The sequence below is a fragment of the Camelus bactrianus genome, chromosome 5, assembly GCF_048773025.1.
Source record: "Camelus bactrianus isolate YW-2024 breed Bactrian camel chromosome 5, ASM4877302v1, whole genome shotgun sequence".
NCBI classification, from domain to species: Eukaryota; Metazoa; Chordata; class Mammalia; order Artiodactyla; family Camelidae; genus Camelus; species Camelus bactrianus.
Window position 1 is genome coordinate 12,084,453 of NC_133543.1, and position 26,957 is coordinate 12,111,409.

Sequence of the window (26,957 nt, forward strand, 5' to 3'; positions counted from 1 at the left end):
TGAAGAAACTGTAGTTTGGGGAGAAGCATTAAAACAACAACTGAAAGTGAGGAGGGTATAGCTCAGTGGTGGAGTGCATGACTAGCACGCACAAGATCCTGGGTTCAATTTGCAGTACCTCTGCTTAAAAAAATAAACAAAAAGAAAACCCAAAATTACCTCACTCCCTTAAGAAAAAAAAAAAAAGAAAAAATTGAAAGAAAAAAAGGTAACAAACAACAACTGGAAGAAATTATCTGAGGGAAAACAAACATGTACCAGTATGAAAAAATCCCCAGGATATAGTAAATGACAAGTACAAGGTACCAAACAATGTATATAGTACACTTTTTATACTGCAAGAAAGAATAAAAAAGAATAGATACATATGTGTTTGTTATTAAAAAAAAAAGGGAAAAAAAAAACACTGAAAGCTAGACAAATTAATTTAAATGCCTATAAAAATCAGGAGAGAAACAGAAGAAAAGGAAGATTTTTCTGTTATAGACTTTCATATAGCTTTGACTTTCAAATCAGTTATCTATACATAAAAAAATTTTAAGAAAAATATTAACATTTCAAATAGCAAAACAGAAAATGCTTCATAAGGCATTAGCATCTTCTAAGTAGAAAAAGAGATCAGAAAGAAATACTTCAAAAGGTTGCCAGAATGTTAACAGTGAATATCTTTGGGTAGTGGGACTATAAATAATATTTCAAATAAAACGTTTAACATACTTTTATGATTACTTCCAAGAACTCATACTCCCTAATTTTCACAAGAACACATTATCATTTATATTGAAGAAATGTCATTGTAAATGTCAGAGTTCAAATTTCATTTAAAACCCACTTGATAAATTTGTTTTATGAAATCATAAACTAAAAATTTTTTTTTTGATAACGCAAACAATTCTACTTGACTCTCCATTCCATCACTAAAGCTGGGAGATGCTGGTTCAAAACCTTTAATTTAGGTACTTAAATCGCAACAAAAGAGATTCAGATTTGACTTTTCAAATATGTATTAATTTTTTAAAAATCAAAAAGTTAAAAATCAGCTCAGCCAAATATTAACAGCAGTCATATGATTCTTACACATTTTCTCTTCAACAAGGACTTATGCCTGTCAATGTAATAGTCAAGGTTTTACAACTCATGTATCAGCATCTTTGACAACTAATGTGTACACTCTACGTAGCTTCTACCAAATTAGAAAATGTTTGTCAAAGTACATCAGAAACCGTAAACAACTGCTACCTTGACAGTCGAGTTGTGGGTGGCTGGCATGCAGGATGGAAAACATTCTGAATGGCACTGACTTAGTGATAACAAACAACGGATAATAGAGCACTTGTGAAATCAGTTTGTAACTGAAATCAGTTTGTAAAGAGTGAATCAAATCGGATGGTTATTAAGTTAATACTAAATGATTTTAAATGAATTTGACTTCCACAAAATATTCACACAGCACTTTCAATAAAAGAACTCAAAAGAACAAAAACAAGGGGAGAAAAAAAAATCAAAGGTAGTTCTTACAGCCAGTTATAAACTTCAAAAATAATTATTAGTTTGTGTTGGTTCTGCTGGTGACCATCACAACTCTAGTCGTTAAAGATAAAAATGTTTTCCATTACCTGCAATGTCACACATACTCTGACAGAAACCAATTTTTCTAATACTTTCCCAGACACCAAAGTCACAGAAACATTTGCTTCAATTTTACCATGATGATCTGATGATCCAAAGTTTTGACTGGCTTCTACAAAATTCCAAAATTTCTCTTGACTGTCTTCTGCTAAAAACTCACTGGGAGGAAAGGGGGAAATACCAGAAATTAAACAACTTAGTAAAATCTTCTAATATAAGCTATATTACTAAGGAGAATAAAATTCATTTTTTAAGTTTCCAAATGTCTATAGTTTGGCTTTTAATTTATAATATATATTATACACAGACATGTATAACATGTTTCTTAATGATAAGCAAGTCTTCCTAGCTGATTAGCTATTAATAGATAATTAGCTTCGTAGTTTATTCACTTAATAACTTAATGAGTATGCATTAAGAAACCTAGAATAATAAAAACAATGTCACAACAGGGAAGTCCCAATATAAAGAAAGCTTATGAAACCTCATTTGTGAAAATGCTGTTGGCACTGGAAGCAGAATTAGGAATTGATAATTCCAGTACTAGTTCTGCTCACTCATTTTCTGAAAAACTTAACCAGGAACAAAAAATGTGTTTGCCTAAGGTCCTCCCAAGGGAAATATAAACCCTAGAAAGATGTCTAGGACACGAAAGGCAGCATGTTGTAGTCTTTTAATATCCATAAATTCACATTTTCGAGATCAGATTTTACTTTAAAGTTGGCACTAATTTAATAAAATCGGATCCCCAAATTTAATGCCGTCTTAATTTTTTTCTTGACTTTGTATTACTGCCCTAAAATAATGGCTATGCTAAATTTCCCTTCATTCAAAAGTCTAAAATCCCTTTAAAAAAAAAAAAAAAAAGCATGTTCTAATTGAACGGTTCATGTAAATTGGTCATCTTCTCCTCCAAGCCACAGGGATGGAGTGGTGGTCTTTCCCTGACTTAAAGCCAACTACAGATCTGGGTCTCAGCTTACCTAGCCAAAGGAAGACTTTCCCATTACTTGTCAACACTGGGCTGTACAACTCTCACGCTACTCCACAGCTAGACACAGAAATATGGGGAAAAATAAGAAGCATTTCCTGGTAATGCACAGCTTCTCTAAAAATAGGTTTCCTAAAACACCCATTATCATAATGTATTAAATTATCTAGGGCCTCCTTGCGTGGGGCATTTTCCTAGGCTTTCTAATAACTGACACAGACATCATCCCAACCTTATAACAGCTTATAGTCTAAGAAAACAGGTACCGAGACAGATAGATTATGATATGCAAATACACACTAAATTCATGAATTATAGCTGCACTTACAAGCTAGCAGAAGAGGGGAGAGAGAATACACCCGTCAGTTGTGGTGAGAACATGGATTCACTTAAACTAAGACCCTCCTACAAAGGCCACTTGCTCATAAATATACGCTTTTCATATAATTACAGGAAAACTTCTTAAACACACAATCTTTTGCATCCCACTGCATTTATAAGTCTTACAATATATAAGTGTCAAAGAGTCTTAAGGAAATTAATTACCATATCCAATGAACTAATCCATGGAAGACAGGAACAATATAAGGTATTATTAAAAGGAACGCTGCCAATTGTTTCCATTACACTTACATGTGTTTGCTTTTCGTTTTAAATTGTTTTGTAGCTTCTTATACTTATTCCACTCAGTAAAAAAATCTAGTTTTACAGATGAAATTGAATGATGTCTGGGATTTGCTTTAAAATATTTCAGTGGGGGAAGGGAAGAGAAGAGTGTGGTGGTGGTAGTAGTTATTGGACTCGAGCTGACAACTGCTAAACCTGGGCGACAAGTAGAGGGAGGGAGGGCACATTCCATACGCCACTCTCTCCACTCATAAACGTTCTGAAATGTCACAATAAAAAGGTTTTCACCTATGGCAAAAGAAAGAAAAACTAGAACAACCCGAATATCCACCACATAGCAAATATCTGGTAGTAAACTTGTTTAACAAGGTTACTGTGGGAGATCAGAATTGGTCTTCCTTCTATACAGAAGGAAGGGGAAGGGAAATGCACATTTAAGGAGGGCCTACGACATGACAGGCACTGTGCTCAGAACACTCTCCCATGTCCTCAAACCCTCAGAGCCACTCTGAGTTACAATCATTTTTTAGAATAAAGAAACTGCAATTCAGAGAGGTTATTAACTCACTTAAAGGCACAGAGTTAGGAAATGAAAACTGTAATTTACATTCCAATCTCAATCAATCAAGTCTATCATGCTGCATTCTTGGGCCATTACAGTATCTAAGAACTCAATAAATGATCACTTGTTTCAATTTTAATAATTACTTTATTTACACCTATTTCTGTTAGTAACCATAGCAGCTCAGAACATATTCAGGGGTCTACCTAATTAAGTATGTATCACTCCACGGACAATCAGAAAGCTACAAACCCTAAGTCAACATCAGCTTCAATCTAAAAGTACACATGGGAGTATTTTTAGTCCCTAAGAGCCAGATGCAAGGAAGGCAAAAGGTCTGTGTGAGCCACATGCCTCGATGTGTGGATAGAGTCTGTTCCTTCTCCCTCCCGCCATGGACTGTGCTGGGATCCACCATCAACGTCCACCCTGGACCCGGAGGGAAGGCATGGCCTCATCCTTGGAGGTGAATGTAGAGTGATTTCAAGTAAGCACAGCTCATCTCTGAGTTGCCTACGTGTCCCATTACCTTGGCAAATTGTCTGCAAACAGCCACAGGAGAAGACTAAAAATAGTGAACCAAGACGGCAAATGGCCAGTGTACCATGAAAAGTGGCGACGCTTGCGATAGGTAACTTGGTGAAGTTTACAATACTCCCTTCAGAGATCAAAGAAACTGAAAACAACTGATCAATTAAGGTGGACAATTTTAGCATACTTTCTCAAAAGTCCACACGCGTATGTCATCAGAGTCTTCTAAGACGATATACAAAAACCAAGAAATATGTTAGTGTGAGTGAGAGGAACGCAATGTCACTCAGTTAAGAATACTAAGCAGAATATATAAAACATCTGCTACGGTGAGTTGCACAAAATTATTTAGAAAGTGATAGTAAGTCTCACTGACTTAGTTTTATACCAGACAAGTCAACCAGACTAAAGGCAGCAGAAAGGAAGAAATGTTCAGTTATGAGGCTCAGGCTGTCTAGGACCGCAAACAACCTTCAGCCACTTCACTCTGACAACCACCCGAGATCTAACAAAGTGCTGAGGCCTGAGGAGCCCCACCCACTGACCCAATCAGTTACTGTAACACTGCTATGAAATACATGCAGTGGGGGTCTAGGGCCTGAGGGGAGAAGGGGATTGGTTGGTTGGGTTTTTGGAGTTGTTTTGGGGTTTTGCCATTTTGTTGCTGATATTGCTGAGAAAACGGACAGAGAAGTGATGGGAGAGAGTGTGTTCAGCAGAAAGTCCCGGAGGCTTCTCAGCAAGTCAAGACCAGCTCCTACGTGGCCCACGTTCCCACTGGCCTCTCAATACCACATGGGGCTTTTCCCTAGGAGATGCAACTGTTCATATACACCATCAACATAAACTTTTCACTCACATTCTTCTAGGGATTAAGGGGGAAGACATTCAAAGATAAAATTCTAGGCTGAAGCTCACAAAAGTAAGACCACAAAGTTAAGTGAAATAACGCAACAGTTCACATTTCCAGCACTGTCAAATTCTGAGGATTTACCCAATGCTTGCTGTTCAACCCACTTAAAGGTATGCTTTAGAAAGATCCTCTAGAAGGAGGGTGGAGCTCCGTGGCAGAGGGCACACTTCGCCTGCATGAGGTCCCGGGTTCAATCCCCAATACTTCCATTTTTAAAAAAAGAAAGAAAGAAAGAAAGACTCCCTATAGATCCTAGCTGTATATTATCTGAGATACAATAAAAATAAATTCCTATCTATTAACAAAAAACTGGCTAAAAGAGAGGCATCTGGTTGTATTTATATTATGAACACTAACTAAACAATACACTTGGATTATAAAATCGCCCAAGAAATCACTGACTATATTGCATTTTATCAATCTGAAGACACTGTCAATTTTAAGACATGTCATTATTTTATGAAACACTAAGAATGAAAGACGCTAACAATTTTAATTGTAAGCTAACATCCGTTTTTTTATTGAAGTACAGTTGGTTTATAATGTTCTGTGAGTTTCAGGTATACAGCAAAGTGACTATATATTCTTTTTCAGATTCTTTTCCATTGTTATTACATGACATTGAATACAATTCCCTGTGCTATACAGTAGGCTCTTCTTGTTTACCTATTTTATATATATATAGTAGTGTGTATATGTTAATCCCAAACTCCTAATTTATCCCTGCCCTCCCCGGCCCACCACATCTTTCTGCTTTTGTTAACCATGTAAGCTAACATCTTGATTTGATGAAATGCATCCTGATTTCGGAGAGGTTAAAATTAGATCAACTGGGGCCACTTCCTCAGCCTCCCTTGTACTCTCTACCCTGGGGGGTCTCCTGCCAAGTTCTGAGGGGCCCCCTCCCTGTCACACTCCCTTCTCTTCCTTTCATTACACACCTCCTAACACCTTCTTCGGATAAACAGAAAATGTCCTTTAAGTACAATTGTCTCTTTCCTTTTGACCACATTTATACTTTTCCTGGAAGATAACATAATAATTTAACCAATTTAATAAATTTGTCTAAAGAAGTCCCTAAGTATTATATTATAAATACAGTCGTTGCCTGCTGACAGATGCTGGGTGCAAACGGCCTGTGAACAGCACACAGCACAGTGTGCCCTGAAAGAGGCTCTTACTAAACGCATATGATGGCAACCACACTCCCTAAAAAAGCTCCTGAACATTCACTAGCTGAGCCTACATTTTTACTCTAACATGTGAAAGAGAAAAAAGGAAAAAGAGGCCTCCTTACCTGGCTTCCAGCAACAAGGGAGTGGAAAACCATTTTGTTGTAAGAGAGGTTGTGATGGCTTTTGAATCTGCCTTCACTGAGGAAAACAGCCACAGTCCAGTAAGAACAATCAAAAGTCCCATTTTATGGCAAACCCCTAAAAAGGGAGGAAAAAAAATGTTTTGTTACAAGGCAATGTTTAAACCTGAGTCCTAATACTTAGACACACACAATAACATGAATATTACAGAAATAGAAATGCTCCCGAAACCGAACAGCACCCACTGTCTAGACAGTTCAATAGATAATCTGCGGAGTGACCGACACACAATGAAAGGTGTGTGGTTCATTACACTCTCCCACAAAGGCTCCACTTGGTTTCCTGGGCACCTACACTACACAGAAGTGTAACAGTCATACTTTATGAAGCATAGGAGGAAAGCTGAGACAGAAGCTCAGCTTCTGGATGGATGTAACAGGCTGACCTGTATGCCCCAAAAAAGATACAGCAAAGTTCTACCCTCCCAGGACCTCGGAATGTGAACTTGTCTGGAAACAGGGTCTTTACAGAGGTAATCAAGTTAAAATGAGATCATTAGGGCAGGCCCTGACCCAATGCCTGGTGTTATAAAAAAGGGGAAATTGGGGCAGAGAGACAGGTACACAGAGTGAAGGCTACGGTGAGGAGACACGGAGAGAAGGCCAGGTAAAGACGGAGGCAGAACTGGAGTTTATACAGCAAGCTGTGAACACCTGGGGCTCCTAGAAGCTGGAACAGGCAAAGAAAGATCCTCCCTGTCAGGTTTCAGAAGGAACACGGTCCTTTGACACCTTAACTCAGAGATTCCAGACTCCATAACTTTGTAAGACAATAAACGTTGTTTCAGTTTATTTGTTTGTTGTTTGTGGTCATTTGTTAGAATGGCCTTAGGAAGCTAGTATGATAAGTCTTGAATGAAAACTCAAATCTAGGTTTGGGAATGAGGAAATGTAGGAAGTCAATAGGTCCACATCTACAAAATAAGGAAGTTGGGGTCACTAGTAAATCTCACGGCCATAGGATGCAGGCTTCCTAAATCCCCAGCTTCCTCAGCACACTGCGACCCTCATGGCATCCACATCATTCCAGAAAAAGGTCTTCAGTTGCAGACTTCTTTGATCTGATTTTTCAACAGAACCCTAACCAGACTTCCCCTGGGCTATAGAAAAGTCTGCATCCAAGTTCCACCCATCTGAATGGAAACACAAGGGGACATGAATCCATGGGAAACACTAAACCAAACTTGTGCTTCTGAATGTTAATGGCTCACCCCAATTCCCTGACACTAGTTATAAAACATACTGTTGGGGGAGACAATCCAATCCATATTGCAGTGACCAATCAGTATCTTCTTTTTACAAAAAGCATTATCGTTTGTGTCAACATCTTGCTTCATACAACACACAATGTCTCTGAAGAACAATGGTCAAAAGCAAAATCAATTATAAGAAATAGAAAAGTTGCTGTTACAAGAGTTTTAACTTTAGGCACTGCCAGTTTCTTTGGAAACAAACAAAAAAGAATGAACATCCCATTTATAAATAAGAACTTAAAAAAATCAACACCGGTAGAGATTAAGACTAAAACCTAGGGCAGACCTCTGACAATGAAACCTGCCAGCAGTGGCTCCTGGCTTGGGGATGCGGGCGTTGTGGTGACACAGGCCCCTTTCAGAATGGAGCAATAGTTACTGACATTTCCTGCAGGGGAGCAAGAAGGACCCTAGCTCTTACATCCAATGTCAGATCATTCAAAAGCTCTCTTAGACACCCTCCCCTGGAGGTCTGTGGACTGCAGCATCAGAAACCCACACTGCATGAGAACACAGGCTAGTAAAAAAAAACCTTTAGAGTCAGGGACCTGTGAGCAATTCCTGAGTTTGCTACTTGCTAGCAGTTTAACCACAGCTAGGCGCGTTACCTAATAACTCCTCCACCCTCAGTCTCGCACACTCTAGAATAGGAGTAACAGTACCAGCCACACCAGGTCACTGGGAGACAGGGAAAGCAATGTGAAAGTCACTTCGTAAAGTGCCAAGGACTATACCAGAATCAACTGTTCCAGTAAAATGGGTCATCACAAGGAAAAGAAACAGAAAGTCATCTTCTACATTATAGAATAACCCTCATCTTTATTACATGGTCTCAAAAATAAGTCTTGGAAAGGTATCCTCTGTGGCTAGGGGAAAAAAATCCAAAAAGTTCTCCCCCAAAGTCTCTTAGCTTCTAAACTGGAGACAGCACAGGAACTATGTTGGAGCAATATTATGTTCCGGCTATGTTTACAATGTGTCCTGAGGGACCTAGACGTGCGCTCCCCCAGAAGTGGTGATTCCAGGTGAGAGATGGGATGCCACTGCGCACTGATCCACGCTGACAGCATGCACAGGGTGGGCAGGGGCCTGGGAGTGGGAGAAGGCCCCAAGAAGACACCAGCATTTACTGAGCAATGACTCCCAGCAAAATCACCCTGGACAGCGGCACTGTCAGGGCTCGGCATACACCACGTTATCCCGTCTTCCACACAACACCCAGGAGGCTGCAGCTCCCGAGGGTGGCTGCCTCGTCCTCTCTGCTCACCACAGCCAACAACAGACAGCCCACAAATACACTGCTTAAGGGATGAAACACTATCAACCCCACTTTAAAAATAAGAAAACCGAAGCTCAGAGAGGCCAAGGAACTTGCCCAACTAATAAACAGCGAAGCTTGGAGCCCACATCTGCCTATTTTTAAAAGTTCTGCAGTACCCTGCTCTCTGCCCTGGCTCTCTGGCGTTAGAAGGGGTAAGAATTCACACTGCAGACCCAGACTGAGGGAGGGCTTTATTGTGAGACCCCAGGCAAGGCCAAGGATATTCTAGGGGCAGAGTCCTTGGGACATGGGTGGCTGAGAGAGGGACAGTTTCAACCTGAAACCAAGGGTGCGGGCCTGAAGTTGCGACCAGACCAAACGGAGCAACTAGCCCAACAGACCCACACTTGGGCTGGCTTTGGGGACAGCACATGAGCTCCTCCAGAGCAGGGAGTTTCGTCTGTCACAGTCACAGGCCCAGCACAACGCTTGGAACACGGGAGGCACTCAAAATGAAATAAACAAATACGGGCTTTGTTCACCGAGGGATGAATGAAAGCCACCGGAAAAAAAGACGTGGCACCAAGAGCAAAGATGCTATGAAAAGCCTAGGATTTGAGAAGGGTGAAAATGAAAACTCTACGCACTATGACTCACCCAGAGATCCCCTTGTTCCTGGGAGCACAGTACAGCACCAGTGTGGATGAGAAAGGGAGGAGAACCATACATTAGAGAAGAGCTTTCCCACCCAGACCCCACCTCCTAGATACCACAGGGGACACCAGAGGCAACAGCTGTCCAGGGAAGCAGAAGTAAGAACCTCACTGACATGGCCTTTTGTTTGAGGATGCCTTCATTTTACGAGATCTCTTATCCCCCTGACCCTCGTGGTTCTTAAATGTTGCTTGTAAAGAGGAACAGTCTCTGAAATAACTGTCAGAATCCTCAACGTGACACTGCGTGACTGTAGGCATACTGCTTGTGGCATGGTGGAGAAATTAAAAACAATCTTCAGTAAGTTCTAGGCCCAAATGTGTATCATCTGTAAAATCTAGTATGTGGCTCGGTTTCTCTAGTTTAAATTAAAGACACTCAATTTTGCTTATTTACCTACAGCAAGGTATCAGAAATGTTAATCAAAATTATATCATGGCAAATGCTTTTTGCTTTAGGAAAACAGAAGAGATATAAATTTCTACGTCATTACCAACTTTTTCTTTTTCTATTTTTACGCTGAAGAAAACAGCTAGCAAACTTCCAAAAATCAACTTGCAGCCTGCAAGTTAATAGCTATTTGAGTTTCCACATATATGGTAACAGCAAGGAAAAAACATTAGGAAGCACCCTTCCTGAGAAATAAATTTATTTCTGAAATAATTAAACTTAATATACATTTATACATATTTGTTAAAAACCCATTTCCTGTGAGCCACATAAATCTAATTTCTGATTAAAAGATAATACACATCTGATATGAAAATGATCACAAGTAACTGCACAAAAGGTCTAACAGAATTTTCTCCATAGTTCAATTTATTCCCCTCAAGTTAAACGTGCTCTGTGAAGGTGCCACGCTGCTGTACAAAGCCATATTTATTTCCTACTTATTGTAGGAGTTTCAGCCAAATTTATCAAAGCAAGTCAAGTAGAAAGGCTACAATCATCCCTAATTTTGTGATGCTGTTATATAGCTATCTAAAACGTCTTCAAACATCACACTAAAATTGGCTGGCCAGGTGCACGATGAATGTTTCCAAAATAGTGTGGCATAGTAAAGCGTAAGACCTCAGGACTTCAAATGAACAAAATAAGCCAATTCTCAAATTGGGCAAGAAATGGAAAACAATCCAGAGATTCCGGCCAAGGAACGCGAGCAGCTCACACCCATAACTTATTGGCGATGGACGCGGATCTTATTCTTCCGGCAGGTCCCACACGAAAAGTGAAACCGGATCACTCAATTTCCATCCAACAGATCCCCACATTAATTGAAAACGGCAACCAGTATTCATCACCCGAATTCATTTTAGGGAAGACCGAGATCTACAAAAAGATCCAGTCGTTCTCCAGTCGGGGTCCTGCAAATTGCTGGTCCTCCACCCAGTCAGGGTCAGGCTCGGGCTAAATTCAGGTTAGGGCACTTCCCCCACCTCCTCCTGCACTTGGGCACACGGGTCTCAGAGCTCTTCAAGCAGGGCTCTCAACGGCTCCAGAGAGCCGCGGCCACCCTGGCAGAAAAGGCATCCTGCCCAGAGGACACTGAGGGGCAACTTGGGGCGCTCACAGGGAGGGGGAGGGCTAGGGCATGGGAGGGAAACTGAGTCAGGGAAGAAAGCGAAGCTCAAGGTGACCCGGACTCAGAGTGGCCTCGCGCCCAGACCCTCGCCCGGTCCGCGCGACCTCCCCCCGCCACCCCGGGGGTACCTGTCACCGGCCGCGCGGCGGCGGCACACGCGCCGCTCGCATCCCCTCTCCACCCCATGTCGGGACCGCACTCCGTCCGCCAAGGCACCTGCCACAACGCCTGGGCGGGGCGGGGCGGCGGCGGAGGCTGCAGCAGCTGCGCCAGTAAGCAGCCGACACGCGCCTTTCCCGCGGCTCCGCTCGCAAGCCGGCCTCGCACAGCAAGCGCCCGGCCGCCGACCGCCCTTTACTTCCGCTTCCTACTCGCCAGCCTCGGAGGACTTCCGGCTACCGAGTCGTGGTCGGGCCGCCCAGAGCGCCGCGCGCGCCGCCATCTTACATCTGAGGAGGCCCGCCTTTCCTTGCTTCCTGCCGTCAGAGTGGTCGAAGAGGCAGTCGTCGTCCAGGTTCCGGGGAGACTTATCGGGCTGACCGCTGAGACCCAAAAGCTTTACCACGTGCTGAAGCCAGTTAGGGGTTTCGCACTTTTTTCTGATTTGAACTCTGGGGAGCTTCAGAGTCTACTTCCTTAAACCCTTCTATTAAAAGCACTGTTGCGCAGTGAAGGACAAGGTGACTTAATGTTTCTGAGCATCTTTGTTTTAAACCCTGAACTTCAATAGCTTTCCTCTTTCCAGGGAGCAGAGGAAAGGAATTTTTTTTTTAATTTTACGCTTTTTATGATTTATATTTTATACTTAATCTGCAAGGATTACTTTGTCTTTCTGAACTTTTTTGGGGGGTGGGGATAAAAATCAACTATGTAAACTTTGTTTTAGAATATGTGACACTGAGCAGATCATTTAGCCACCCAGGATATGTCTTTACAGTGTGTGTGTTTTAACTGTTAAGGTGAACTAAAAACCAAAAATACGTTAAGAGGTACATAAAAAGTGTAAAATTTTAACTGACTTTTGATAATATGACAGTCATTCCCTTGAGAATACCAGAATAAGGACTAAAACCGTTTATCTTAATCTGATGTGTCTGTACTGTGCTTAAGAACTGGAGCTGACTGTTGGGTTTTCTGTTCCTTGCTGGAATAAAAGGAGTTCAAATCATTGTAAGGAATGGAAAGGACCATATTAAAATGTATTTCTCGAGGGAGGTTTTGTATTAATAGCTTTCCACTGCATATTTTCTACACCTTTTAAAATCGCTTCAGGTGATGCTTCCATAAGAAAGGAATTTTTTTAACCTTTTGGGGGGGGGCGTCTAATTAGGTTTATTTATTTATTTTTAGAGGAGGTAGTGGGGATTGAAGCCAGGACCTTGTGCATGCTAAGCTATACCTTTCTTTCCCCCCCAGGAATTTTTTTTTAACTTTTTTATTGAGTTACAGTCATTTTACAATGTTGTGTCAAATTCCAGTGTAGAGCACAATTTTTCAGTTATACATGAACATATATATTCATTGTCACATTTTTTTCGCTGTTAGTTACCATAAGATCTTGTATATATTTCCCTGTGCTTTACAGTATAATCTTATCTATTCTACCCAGTCTGTCCCTTCTCAACCCACACCCGCTTGGCAACCACAAGTTTGTATTCTATGTCTATGAGTCTGTTTCTGTTTTGTATTTATGCTTTGTTTTTTTTAGATTCCCCATATGAGCGATCTCGTATGGTATTTTCCTTTCTCTTTCTGGCTTACTTCACTTAGAATGACATTCTCCAGGAGCATCCACGTTGCTGCAAATGGCGTTATGTTGTTGGTTTTTATGGCTGTGTAGTATTCCATCATATAAATATACCACATCTTCTTTATCCAGTCATCTGTTGATGGACATTTAGGCTGTTTCCATGTCTTGGCTATTGTAAATAGTGCTGCTATGAATACTGGGGTGCAGGTGTCATTTTGAAGCAGAGTTCCTTCTGGATATATGCCCAGGAGCGGGATTCCTGGGTCATATGGTAAGTGTAAGGAATTGTTTTTTAATTCACCACAGGACAGAGTTTACTCTTTCTGTTTTAACTTGGTTTCCTACTATTGATGCATTAACAGCACCAATGTTTACTTAGTTATAGTAAACTGTCGACTGAAGTAAAATCACACAATCTGAAGTTTGTGGGTTAAGTTTCATTTGGGGCAAAATGAGGACTATAGCCTGGGAGACAGCATCCCAGAAAGCTCTGAGAGACTGTTTCAAAGAAGCAGGGGGAACTCAATATTATATATGATTTCAGTGAAGGGGGTACATGCAGTCAAGCACGTGTTGAGACAGAGGCTGCTGCTAGTCATGAGGAGCAGATGTCACCATTAATGATTTTAGTGCTTTTCTAGATATGAGGAGGTACAAGAATTAGGCTCATAAAATCTTCTAAAAATAGCTAACTATTTGAAGGCCTGTTCAGCCGTTTTCCCAGAGCACCTCACTCCTGAACTCCTTTCAGGGCATGTTGGAGGTCAGCAGCTGCAGCAGCTCTAATTTAATCCAAGCAGAATTAGATGGCAAGTGCCAGTGTGACACAATCCTTGTAGAGGCAGATGGCAAGTGCCAGTTTTTAGTTAGCAATACAGTAAGTGATCATGCATCTCTTCTAAGAAAGTTGGGTTTCTCTTTTGCTGAACCTCTCTCAGAAAATTCAGTGCTGTGTTATTTGAACCAAAACAGATTTGTCCTTACTGTTTTAACTTTTTCTTGAAATAATTACAAAGTCATAAGGAACTGCAAAAATAGTACAGCGAGGTCACATGTAGCATTTACCTGGTTCTCCTGATGCTCACAAATAGCTATACTACTGTATCAAAGTCAGAAAATTGGCATTGGTACAGTGTGTTTGTATAGTTTTGTCATTTCATCACTTGTGTCGATTTATGTAACCACTACCAAAATCAAGATATATTCCAGCACCAAAAAGATTTCCAGTGCATAAGGGGGGAGGAGAGACAAATAGTGGGGCACAGAGGATTCTCAGGGCAGGGAACCCATTCTGTATGATATTCTCATGGTGGATACATGTAGTTATACATTTGTCAAACCCAAAGACTTCACACCAGGAATGAACATCAGTTGTAACAAATGTATCACTGTGGGTGCTGGTAATGGACAAGGCTGTGCCTGTGTGGGGTTGGGGTATACTAGACGTCTGTCCTTTCTGCTGAGAATCTAGAACTGCTTTAAAAAGTAAAATATTAAAAAAGAAAACCATAAGTGTTAAAGATGGAAGGAGTATAAGAAATAATGTAATACCCTATTCTCATTGGAAAATGAGTAAAAATGAGACTCAAACTTCTAAAAATGATTAATAGACTTTATTTTTAGTAGTTTTTATTTTACAGAATAATTGAGCAGATAGTACGTACATTCTGTACATCCATTCCACCCCAATACCTAATACTCAGTACAGACTTTCCCCTATTATTAACATCTTGCATCAGGGTAGTACATTACTGTTACATCCTTATAATGGAATATGTGGAATAACTTTCTTTTTAAAAAAAACATTTATTTATTTATTATTGTATTATTTAATTTTGGCAGGGAGGAAGTAGGTAGGTTTATTTATTTTTGGAGGAGGTACTAGGGATTGAACCCAGGACTTGGTGCATGCTAAACATATTCTCTACCATTTGAGCTGTACCTTCTTCCCCAGAATAATTTTCAAATGGAATAATCCCCAAACCACAGGTCTGACAAAGGACTTGTATCTAAAATACATAAAGAACTCTCTAAACGCAATATTGTAGAAATAATACTGATACATTAGTATTAACTGAAGTCCATAGTTTACATCAAAATTCACTCTTAACGTTTTACAGTTTTATGAGCTGCACAAATGCATAAAAATGTGTATCCATTATTACAATTTCATGCAGAATAGTTTCACCACTTTCCCTGTTCACCTATTCACCTCTCCCCCAAGCCTGACAACCACTGATCTTATGACCATCTGCTGTACACTGAAGATTTGCGTTCTGCCCCTAAATTCATGTGTTGAAACCTAATCTCCAGTGTGATAGTATTTGAAGGTGGGACCTTTGGGAGGTGCTAGGTCATGAGGGTGGAGCCCTCATAAATAAGATTAGTGCCCTTATAAAAAGAAAAGGACCCAGGAAGCTCCCTTGCCTTTCTGCCATCTGTGGACACAAAGACAAGTTCTTGTGTGTTGTCCACTTTTTCCATTAGTGCCTTTAGCAGATTAAGCAAAGTTACTTTAACATTCTAGTCTGATAATTCCAAAATCTCTGCCATATCTGAGTCTGATTCTGATGCTTTATATCTTCAGATTGTAAGACATTCAGTTTGCCTGTTAATTTTTCCTTAAACCTAAACATGATGTACTTTGGTGAAAGGAACTGAGGTAAATAGGCCTTGGTGTGAAGTTTTGTTTTTCTGGCTAGGAGTTAGGCTCCTGTTTGCTGTAGTTGTATGTGTCAGAGACCTAAGTTTCCTCTGCTGTCTTGTTTTGGTCTCCTCTGTTGTATGTGCATTTCCCTAGAATCTGCTTCTTAAGTAGAGTCTTGAAGTTACAGTTCTTTCAGCTCTAACCCACATATTATACAAGAGCCCAGAAACTTTGGCATTTGGAGTGGGGGGAGGGCTTCCAGATCTTGATTTTCCTTGAGCACTTCTATACCCCAGGGGCCTTTGTTTAACAAGACGTCTATGTCAAAATAATTTCTTTCTGTTCTTTTAATAGAGGTTCAATTTAATATGGGTTCATCCTCTCATGCCTGGGCTGATTTCAGTTATATTGTTTTTTTTTAAGCATTCGTTATTAAAATTTTTTAATTTTATTTATGTATTTTAACAGAAGTACTGGAAATTGAAACCAGGAACTCATGCATGCTAAGCACATACTCTACCACTGAGCTGTACCCTCCCTGCCTCAACTATTCTTAAAGAAACTTGAATAATTACCTCTTGGTGAATATAGTTCAGATCTTCATTCTGCTAAAATAAGGTAAAATATACTTTTTTTAGACTACTTTTTAAGATTGCTTCAGGAGGTTGTGGGGAGGTTTGAAGAGGACCTCCAAAGATCCTTGCCTCCTAATATCCACACCCTTTCGTGGTCCTGTGATATTGTGATTTATGAGAAATATATGTATTTGGTCATTCAGATGACAAAAATATACCTCTTATATGTATTTGGTTTTTATCCACAATTCCTGGATCATAGTTCCAAAATGCTTAGAATTTCCTAAGTGATGAGCGCTTAAAGGTGTCTTTTATATTAATGAGATAACTTTTGAAAAGCACAGAAGGTTGGGGGCTGGTTGCCAGGGGAACCAACCATGTGATTAGAGGGTTGGAACTTTCAGCACCCTCCCTCCCCCACCTCCCAGGAGGGGAGAGGGGCTGGAGGTTGAATCAATCACCAATGGCAATGATTTAATTAATCATGCCTATGTATTGAAGCCTCAAAAAAAAAAAAAAAACTCAAAAGGGAGGAGCTGGGAGAGCTCCCGGGCTGGTGAACACATGGAGGTTTTGGGGAAATGATGCTCTCTGAGAGGGTGAGGAAGTTCTGTGCCTTTTCCCACACACCTTGCCCTATGTACCTCTTCTATCTGCCTCTGCCTAAGTTATATCCTTTAATAATAAACTGGTGATCCAGTGAATACAATGTTTCTCTGAGTTCTGTGAGCTGCTCTAGCAGGTTTATCAAATCCAAAAATAAAATCATGGGAACCTCTGATTTATAGCCAGTAGTCTCACAACTGGCATCTGAAGTCCAAGGAGAGGGTTGTGGGAACCTCTAATCTGTAACCCATCAGTCAGAAGGACAGGCAACAACCTGGGTTTGTGACAGGTGTTTGAAGAGAGGGTGAGGAGTCAGTCCTGTAGGACTGAACCCTTAAGCTGTGGGATCTGACTCTGTCTCTAGGTAGACAGTGTCAGAATTGAGTTGAACTGTAGAATACTCCACTACTGTCCAAGAATCGCTTGGTGTTGTGTGGGAATCCTCCCCCGCACTGGAATTGGGATCTGGACACTTTTAGGTCCCCTCCACACTGAACATGGATGACTAGGTAACCAATAGAAAATTGTGGAAATTATGGAGTCTGTGTTTTGAGATTAAGTCATCAAAGACATTGCTACTTTCTTCTTTCTCTCTCTTGCATCACTTGCTCTGGGATAAGCCAAAGGCCATTTTGGTGTTGAGAGTCCAGCAGCCCCAAGGAGAGGTCTGCGTGAGTAGATGGACAGGCGTCAAACTCATGGCTGTGTGTGTGTTTCCATGGCGTTGGATGCTCCTGTTGGATACTGTTTGATGGCTGCAGTCTCTGCCTGTATCTTTTTTTTAAATGTTTTTACTAAAGTGTAGTTGGTTTACAATGTTAGTTTCAGCTGTAAAGCAAAGTGATTCAGTTGTACATATACATACATATACATATTTTCTTTTCAAATTCTTTTCCATTGTATGTTATTATAAGAAATTGAATATAGTTTCCTGTGCTATACAGCAGGTCCTTGTTGTTTATCTATTTTATATATAGTAATGTGTGTCTGTTAATCCCCAACCCCTAATTTGTGCCTCCTGGCCCTTTCCCCTTTGGTAACCATAGTTTGTTTTCTATGTAAATGAGTCTGTTTTTGATTTGTAAATAGAATTTGTATCAAATTTTATAGATGTGATGTATGATTTTTTAAAATTTTTTGTAAGTGATGTATGATTTTTTTAAATTTTTTACTGAAATGTAGTTGATTTACAATGTAAGTTTCAGATGTACAGCAAAGTGATTCAGTTATACATATACATCAGTATACTTTTTTTTTTTAGATTTCACATATAAGTGATATCATATGGCATTTTTCTGACTTACTTCACTCAGTATGATCATCTCTAGGTCCATCCACGTTGCTGCAAATGTCTCTGCCCATATCTTAATTGCTCTGATGAGAAGTGGCAAGCCAAAACCAGTTAAGCTCTCTGATCCCCTAAGTAGTCCCCCTGACTCACAGGAACTATGTGAGATAATGATCCTTGTTTTTTAATGCCACCAATTCAGTGTAATCTGTTACACATCCCAAGGCCACAAAGCAGCATGGCCCTGTGCCAGCACACACAGAAGGGCCTGGGGCACATCAGCCCAGGCATAACTGGAGGTGGATGGGAAAGGACTCCCCATGCTGGGAGTAGAGGCAGCAGCTGGAAATTGTATCCTCATCACTCTGACCAGAAATAGAGGTTTGATGGGAAGCAGTCCATGCTAGTTTTATGTAATTTCTGAGGAATCCCTTTTCCACATGGTGTATAGCTCAAAGATGCTTTGGAAAGAAACCCTCTATTCACTGGGAATTCTTTTTTATTTTTCTTACTATTGTGTCTTTGTAAACAGTCTTGTAGAAAAAAAAATGTGTAACATCCCAGAACCCCAGACTGTTTGAACATGAGATGAGGCCTTTCCATAGCAGCTGTATTTTAATGGTACTGTCTAGAACGATCTAGAACCCTGTTTAGACTGCAACAGACAGTAAGTAACGTTTCATTGTGACCTAATGCTCTAAATGTATGTAGAAAACTGAAAAATATTTTGTGAAGCAACACTTCAAACTTGCACATTTGATCATGTAAAAACATTGCAAAGTTGATATTCAAATATTATTCTATTCATATGTATATATAACCCAGGAAAAACATAAACAGTACAAAAACAAAAAATTAGAAATGGCTTTGTTTAATGACAGTTCATGAATGTATTTCAGCCCCAAACACACAAGGACAAAGCTACTGTGCACATATCTGGTTGAGACTTATCTGAACATTCATAATTAAAACTCAGTGGAAACCATAAGTAAAATAAAAAGACAACCTACGGAATGGGAGAAAATATTTGCAAATGAAACCGACAAAGGCTTGATCTCCAGAATATATAAGCAGCTCATATGACTTAATAAGAAACAACCAAACAACCCAATCCAAAAATGGGCAAAAGACCTAAACAAGCAATTCTCCAAGGAAGATATACAAATGATCAATAAGCACATGAAAAAATGCTCAATATCACTAATTATCAGAGAAATGCAAATCAAAACTACAATGAGGTATCACCTCACACCAGTCAGAATGGCCATCATTCAAAAATCCACAAATGACAAATTCTGGAGAGGCTGTGGAGAAAGGGGAACCCTCCTACACTGCTGGTGGGAATGCAGTTTGGTGCAGCCACTATGGAAAACAGTATGGAGATTCCCCAAAAGACTAGGAATAGACTTACTGTATGACCCAGGAATCCCACTCCTGGGCTTATATCCAGAAGGAACCCTACTTCAGGATGACACCTGCACCCCAATATTCATAGCAGCACTATTTACAATAGCAAAGACATGGAAACAGCTTAAATGTCTATCAACAGATGACTGGATAAAGAAGAAGTGGTATATTTATACAATGGAATACTACTCATCCATAAAAACTGACAACATAATGCCATTTGCAGCAACATGGATGCTCCTGGAGAATGTCATTCTAAGTGAAGTAAGCCAGAAAGAGAAAGAAAAATACCATACGAGATCGTTCATATGTGGAATCTAAAAAACAAAAACAAAAACAGAAAAAACAAAGCATAAATACAAACCAGAAATAGACTCATAGACATAGAAATACAAATTTGTGGTTGCCAAGGGTACGGAGGGTGGGAAGGGATAGATGGGATTTCAAAATTGTGGAATAGATAAACAAGATTATACTGTATAGCACAGGGGAATATACACAAGATCTTATGGTAGCTCACAGAGAAAAAAAGTGACAATGAATATATATATGTTCATGTATAACTGAAAAATTATGCTCTACAGTGGAATTTGACACAACATTGTGAAATGACTATAAATCATAATAAAAACTCAGTGGGAGACATTAAAAACAAACTCATGGTTACCAGAGGGGAAAGGGAGTGGGAAGGAATAAATTGGGAGTTCAAGATTTGCAGGTACCAACTACTATACATAAAATAGATAACCAACAAGTTTCTACTGTATAGCACAGGGAACTATATTCAATAACATGTATAGTAACCTATAATGAAAAAGAATATGAAATGGAATATATATATATGTACATGTATGACTGAAACATGATGCTGTACACCAGAAATTGGCACAACATTGTAAACTGACTATACTTCAATTGAAAAAAAACCTCAGTGAAAAATCTCATACTTGCTAAATATAGATAAAATTCTCATGCATTTCACAGGTGTGAATTCTGTTCATGTTAATAACATCTTGATAACAGTCAAACTGTCATTTACTGGTAAATCAAATGACACCTGTAAACAAAAGCTTGAAACACCAGTAGTAGCCAATGTACCTCCCTGGCACTGTCTCACTCAGAAACTTGTCACGACTGGCATCAATATTTGTCACAATGGGTGCAGTTTGGGGGTAAGAATCTGTGAAATGCACTGTGATAATTTTCTGTTCTTTTTTATTTTTAAATAGTTGTCATAGCCCATGGATTTCGAGGGTTGTGATCTGCAGATTTGAAAACACTGGGTTAGAAGCTTTCAGCTTTTGCACAGATGCTGCATATGGTTTCCTGCTGGTATTAGTTTCCTGTTGCTGCTGTAACAAACTACCACGAACCTAATGGCTTAAAATGACACATTCCCTTACAGTTCTATAGGTCAGGAATCTGACATGGGTCCTCCTGGGCTGCATTCCTCTCTGGGGGGTCTTGGGAAGGACTCACTTCCTTGCTTATCAAGGCTTTCACAGAATTCAATTCCCTGTTGTTGTTGGATTGAGGTCTCCACTTCCTTGCTGGATGTCATCTCAGGCTACCCTTAGCTCCCAGAGGCCTCTCTCCCATCCACACACACACACACACACACCCTGCAGCTCAGAGCCAGTAACAGGGCACTGAATCTTTCTCTTTGTCCGTTCTTGCATTTGTCCCACTGCAACTTGGAAAGGTTCCGCACTTTTAAGGACTCGTGCGATTAGATTGTGCCCACTTAGATAATCTCCCCATCTCAACCTCCATACCCTTAGTCACATCAACAAAGTTACTTTTTCCATGTAAAGTAACATTTACAGATTCCAGAGATTAGAGCATAGAAAATATTGGGACTATTAGTCTCCCGACTGCACTAACTTCTAGGCATGTGCTTACCTATGTACATTTTATTGATAACAAAGCTTTGGATTGCTGAACATAAGTATTTATCATCCCTGAGGAGGTTTTAGATGCAGGGCTTTTGGGAACATGAACCTTATAAGTTCCATCTGGTGCTTTCTCCATAGACCTCAGAAAGCCATTTGCTTTTCCAGAAGGTGTTTAACACTGATACATAAATCTGCATACACACAAAAGCACACAGGACTCACATTTAGGTGGAAACTCAGAATAATATTAAAGATAAAAAGGAAACATGGAATGTCGGCTCATCAATTGTACCAGATACACTACACTGATGAGGGATTTTGAGGGTAGGGGAGTATATATGTGTGGGTGGGGAGGTCTATGTGGGAACTCTGTATTTTCTGCTCAATTCTGCTGTAAACCTGAAACTGCTCTAAAAAAAAAATCTATTAAAAGAAAAAAGTTCTCATCATAAGAAAAAAACTGTAACTATGTATGGTGGTGGGCGTTAACTAGACTTACTGTGGGTATCATTTCACATTATAAACATATATTGAATCATTATGTTGTATACCTGAAACTAATATCATGTTATATGTCAATTATATCTCAATAAAAATTTTTTAAAAAGAAACATGGAAAAACAATCAGGTCCTGCTGTATAGCCCAGGGAACTATATTTAATAATTTGCAATAACCTGTAATGAAAAAATATGAAAAAGAATGCATATATATATGTATAACTGAATCACTATACTGTAGACCAGAAATTAACAACATTGTAAATCAGCTATGCTTCAATTAAAAAACAAGAGATTTTGGAGGCTTGAGCCGTGGGCACCAGAAAGGATACAGGAGGTACCTCCACAGCTGACACAGGATGGCCTGCGGCCTCAGGGAAGATGCTTTGGGAACAGGATCAGGAAGCATTCAGGACACCAGGACCCTAAATGAGCCTGGACAGCAGCACAGGGGCAGTTCAGTCCAGGCTGGCGCTGGAGGTACCACCCAGGCCACATTCAGGAAGATTAATGAAAGTTCTGCTGTGGAATAGTGGTAGGAGGTCCTTCCATGCTCTCCAGCCAATGTACTGCTGCTTTATTTTACTTCTATGTGAACCAAGACTTTGCCTCATCACAGAAGATCCAGAAACTTCATATCTTCCACACTGCTCAGAGCTCCATGACAGTTAACTGGGGAGAAATTGCATCTGAGTGTCTGCCCTACATTGCAGATTTGCTGTCTGTCACCTTCAAATTTTCCTTTTCACATCTAACAAATTACAAGTAAAGACTGGCTGGGGGGAGAAGGAATATCTCAGTGGTAGAGTGTGTACCTAACATGCACGAGTTCCTGGGTTCAGTCCCCAGTACCTTCATTAAAATAAAATAAATAAACCTAAATAAATAAATAAATAAACTTCACGTATTACAATAATCTCTCAGTTCATCCATGTTGCTGCAAATGGCATTATTTCATTCTTTTCATGGCTGAGTAGTATTCCATTGTATATATGTACCATGTCTTCTTTATTTAGTCACGTACTGATGGACATTTAGATTACTTCCATGTCTTGGCTATTGTAAATAGTGCTGCTATGAATATTGGGGTGCTTGTACCTTTTTGAATTTGAGTTTTCTCTGGATATACGCCCAGGAGTGGGATTGCTGGATCATATGGTAATCAGTTGCATTTCTATAAACTAACAATAAACTATTAAAATGAAAAATTAAGAAAACAACATTTACAATTGCATTAAAAAGAATAAAATACCTAGGAATAAATTTAACCAGGAAGTGAAAGATCTACTCTGAAAAACTATAAAACATTCATAAAAGAAATTGAAGAAGACACAAATAAATGGAAAGATATTCTGTGCTCATGGATTAGAATTAGTATTCTTAAAATGTCCATACAACCCAAGCTATCTACAGATTCAAGGCAATCCCTATCAATATTCCAATCGCATTTTCACAGAAATAGAACAAACAATCCTAAATTTTATATGGAAACCCACAAAAGGCCCCAAATAGCTACAACAATCTTGAGGAAGAAGTTCAAAGTAGGAGATATCAAGCGTCCCAATTTCAAATGATACTACAAATCTACAGTAATCAAAACAGTATGGTACTGGCACAAAAACACACAAAGATCAATGGAAAAAAGAAGAGAGCCCAGAAGTAAACCTACACATTTTTGGTCAATTAATCTATGAACAAGGAGGCAAAAATAAACAATGGAGAAAAGATAGTCTCTTCAATAAGTGGTGTCAGGAAAGCCAAACAGCTACATGTGAAAAAATGAAGTTAGAGCAATTTTTAACACCATATACAAGAATAAACTCAAAATGGTTTAAAGACCTAAACATAAGAGCAGAAACCATAACACTCTTAGAAGAGAACATAGGCAAAACACTCTTTGACATAAATCATAGCAATATTTTTTTGGATCTATCTCCAAAGGCAAAGGAAACAAAAGGAAAAATAAATAAATGAGACCTAATTAAACTTAGAAACTTTTGCACAGCAAAGGACACCACTGACAAAATGAAAAGACAATCTACTGAATGGGAGAAAGTTATTTTCAAATGATATGACTGATAGGGGTTAATATCTGAAATATATAAACAGCTCATACAACTCAATGTCAAAAAAAAAAAAAACACCCTCATTAAAAACTGGACAGAAGACCTGAATAAACATTTTTCTGAAGAAGACATACAGCCAGCCAACAGGCACAGGAAAAGATGCTCAACATCACTCATCACCAGAGAAGGGTAAATCAAAGCCACAATGATAAACAACAAAGTCCCGCTGTACAGCACAGGGAAGTATATTCAATACCTTGCAATAACCTATAATGAAAAAGAATATGAAAAAGAATATATACTTATGTATAACTGAATCATTATGCTGTACACCAGAAACTAACACAATATTGTATACCAACTATACTTCAATAAAACACACACACACACACACACATAATGTGATATCACCTCACGCTTGTCAGAATGGCTATCATCAAAAAGAGCACAAGTAACAAATGTTGGTGAGGATATGGAGAAAAGGAAACCCTTGTACACTGTTGGCGGGAACATAAATGGGTGTAGTCCCTATGGGAAACAGTACGGAGTTTCCTCCAAAAAACTAAAAATAGAACAACTGTATGATCCAGCAATTCTACTCCTGGGTATATATCCTAAAAAAACAAAAACCACTCATTAAAAAAACACCTGCACCCCAATGATGGTCACTACATCATTATTTACAATAGTCAAGATATGGAAGCAACCTAAATGCCTATCAGCAGATGACTGGATAAAGATGTGGTGTGTGTATATATTATACATATATATAATGGAATATTACTCAGCCACAAAAAAGAGGCAGTAGACATACTACTTGGTATTTTTAACATGAAGAAGTTTTATGTCATTAACTTTAGACTCTATTAACTACTAATCTAGTGAGTTAGATTATGTGGTTGTCAGACTCTGTCTCTGAGCCTCCCACTCCCTACTGCACTTCTAGAGTGAGAGTTGATATTTTGGGAGTGCCCCTCAAAAGGCACCACTCAGACCTCAGCTGCTTTCCTGCACTTAACGCTCCTGTCCCTCAGGTCCTAGGGGGATCCACGGGCAGCTGTGTGAATCATTCACCAAACGTGTGCCGGCGTCTCACAACTCTGCAACTCCAAGGTCCTGTGCAAATCACTTGTAGGTTTCACTGGGAATAAAAAACTCTGCCCCTTCCTTAGCACTCACTACTTTTTTTTCCCAATTTTTTTTATTGTGGCAAAATACACATAACATAAAATTTACCATCCTAACCATTTTCAAGCAATTAAGCATTTTTAACCATTTAGCCAATTTTTCATAAATCCTTATTAAAAAGATATAGGAGAAGAGTTCCTGTGATCTGCACTCTGCTTATGGTGTCTGGTGCTGAAACTGGCTTCAGGAAAGGGCTGAGTCTCATCTTCTAACACCACTTAAGTTGAATAATGTCAGAGTGGAAAGCATGTCCCAATAGTCTGGTCTGCTGGGGAAGATTATTTGAGTGTGTAAAGAAGGAAGCCCCCAGGTTTTATGATCTCCATGGCTTTGATTAGACCAGAGAGCAGTCACCTAGGTCACCGAAGGGATACAGATTCAGTCCTGAGAGGATGGTTGGGTTCATCACGATTTCATCAGGAAAACAGAAGCCACTCCAGAGAGTCTAAGGAAAAATAAGAGGTTTACACAACTGTGCTGAGAAGATGCCAAGATGGCCCCAGTGGTCCCCTCTCCTGGTGTGTACACCTCATGTAATCCCATTTCCATAAATATGGACTGGCCTAGCAACTTGCTCCTAACTGGCAGAATGCAACAAAGAGATGCATTCTAAGAACATCAAAGGAGGTCACCTTGGTGAGTAGGATACAAGAGATTGTGACATCATCATGCGAGGGGACTGTTTCTCCTGCCTCTTCTATTTGTGTTGATAAAACAAGCAGTCGTGTTGGAAAGATTCAATGGCACAGAACTAGGGTGGCCTCCAGCCAACATCTAGCTGGAAACGTCACTCCAGCAGACCACAAGGAACTGAATTCTGCCAATAATCACTCAAGCCTGGAAATGAATCTTTCCCCACTCAGACCTTCAGATGAAGCCCCGACCAACACCTTGGTTTTCAGTTCAGCTTTGTGAGAAACTCTGAAGCAGAGGACCCAGCGAGGCCATGGCCAGACTTCTGGTTCAAAGAAATGGGGAAGTAATACACGCCATTTATTTTAAGCTGCGATTTATGGTCATTTGTTTTGTAGTAACAGATAACTAACAGAATAATTATTGGGCTTTGTAATAACCTCTAATGAAAAAAATATGAAAATGAATATATGTGTGTATGTGCATGACTGGGACATTGTGCTGTTCACCAGAAATTGGCACCTTGTAACTGACTGTATTTCAATAATAAAATAAATTTTAAGAAACAGAATAATTATCGCAAGGCTCAGGGAGTGAATGTCCGGGGGGCTCCTACTGTCTTAGCTGCCTACAGCACCAACGTGGTAAAGAACTTCTGCCCTGCATCTGAAATTGCTACCATGGATTCTCTTCTGCCTTCAAAATCTTGTGCAAAGGAGAACATGAGTCTGGAGCATCTTGGATGCCATAAAATAAGGAAGGGCTTGAATAAATATGGGGGAATGCTGAAAGAACACACAGCCAACCAGAAGCTCCCAATGGCCAATGCTCAAGCAATTTGGGAAAGAAACTAAGTAATGATAGTAGGAGACAATAACTCATAGCATACACTAAATATTCATGACTCCATACTGATATTAATTAATAATTGGAGAGAAGGGACAGCTTTTCCTTATGGAAGAATAC

General features: G+C 39.7%; 1 protein-coding gene and 1 long non-coding RNA gene across 3 annotated transcripts in view; one reads left to right on the forward strand and one right to left on the reverse strand.

Annotated features, from left to right (window-relative positions):
* Positions 1-11,780, reverse strand: part of UGGT1 (UDP-glucose glycoprotein glucosyltransferase 1) — a 106,317-nt gene extending 94,537 nt beyond the window's left edge. For both annotated transcript variants that reach the window (XM_074363429.1, XM_074363428.1), the window contains exons 1-3: positions 11,567-11,780; positions 6,551-6,686; positions 1,706-1,788 (exon numbers count right to left, since the gene is read on the reverse strand). In XM_074363429.1, the coding sequence (XP_074219530.1) occupies positions 1,706-1,788; positions 6,551-6,686; positions 11,567-11,624 (277 nt within the window). In that variant the 5' untranslated portion in view covers positions 11,625-11,780. The remainder of the gene's footprint in view (positions 1-1,705; positions 1,789-6,550; positions 6,687-11,566) is intronic.
* A 94-nt stretch (positions 11,781-11,874) lies between these two features.
* On the forward strand, positions 11,875-20,367 carry LOC123616663 (uncharacterized). Its single transcript, XR_006724670.2, has 3 exons — positions 11,875-12,118; positions 16,304-16,453; positions 17,637-20,367. It is a non-coding gene; the product is annotated as an uncharacterized LOC123616663 (long non-coding RNA).
* Positions 20,368-26,957: the final 6,590 nt, after the last annotated feature.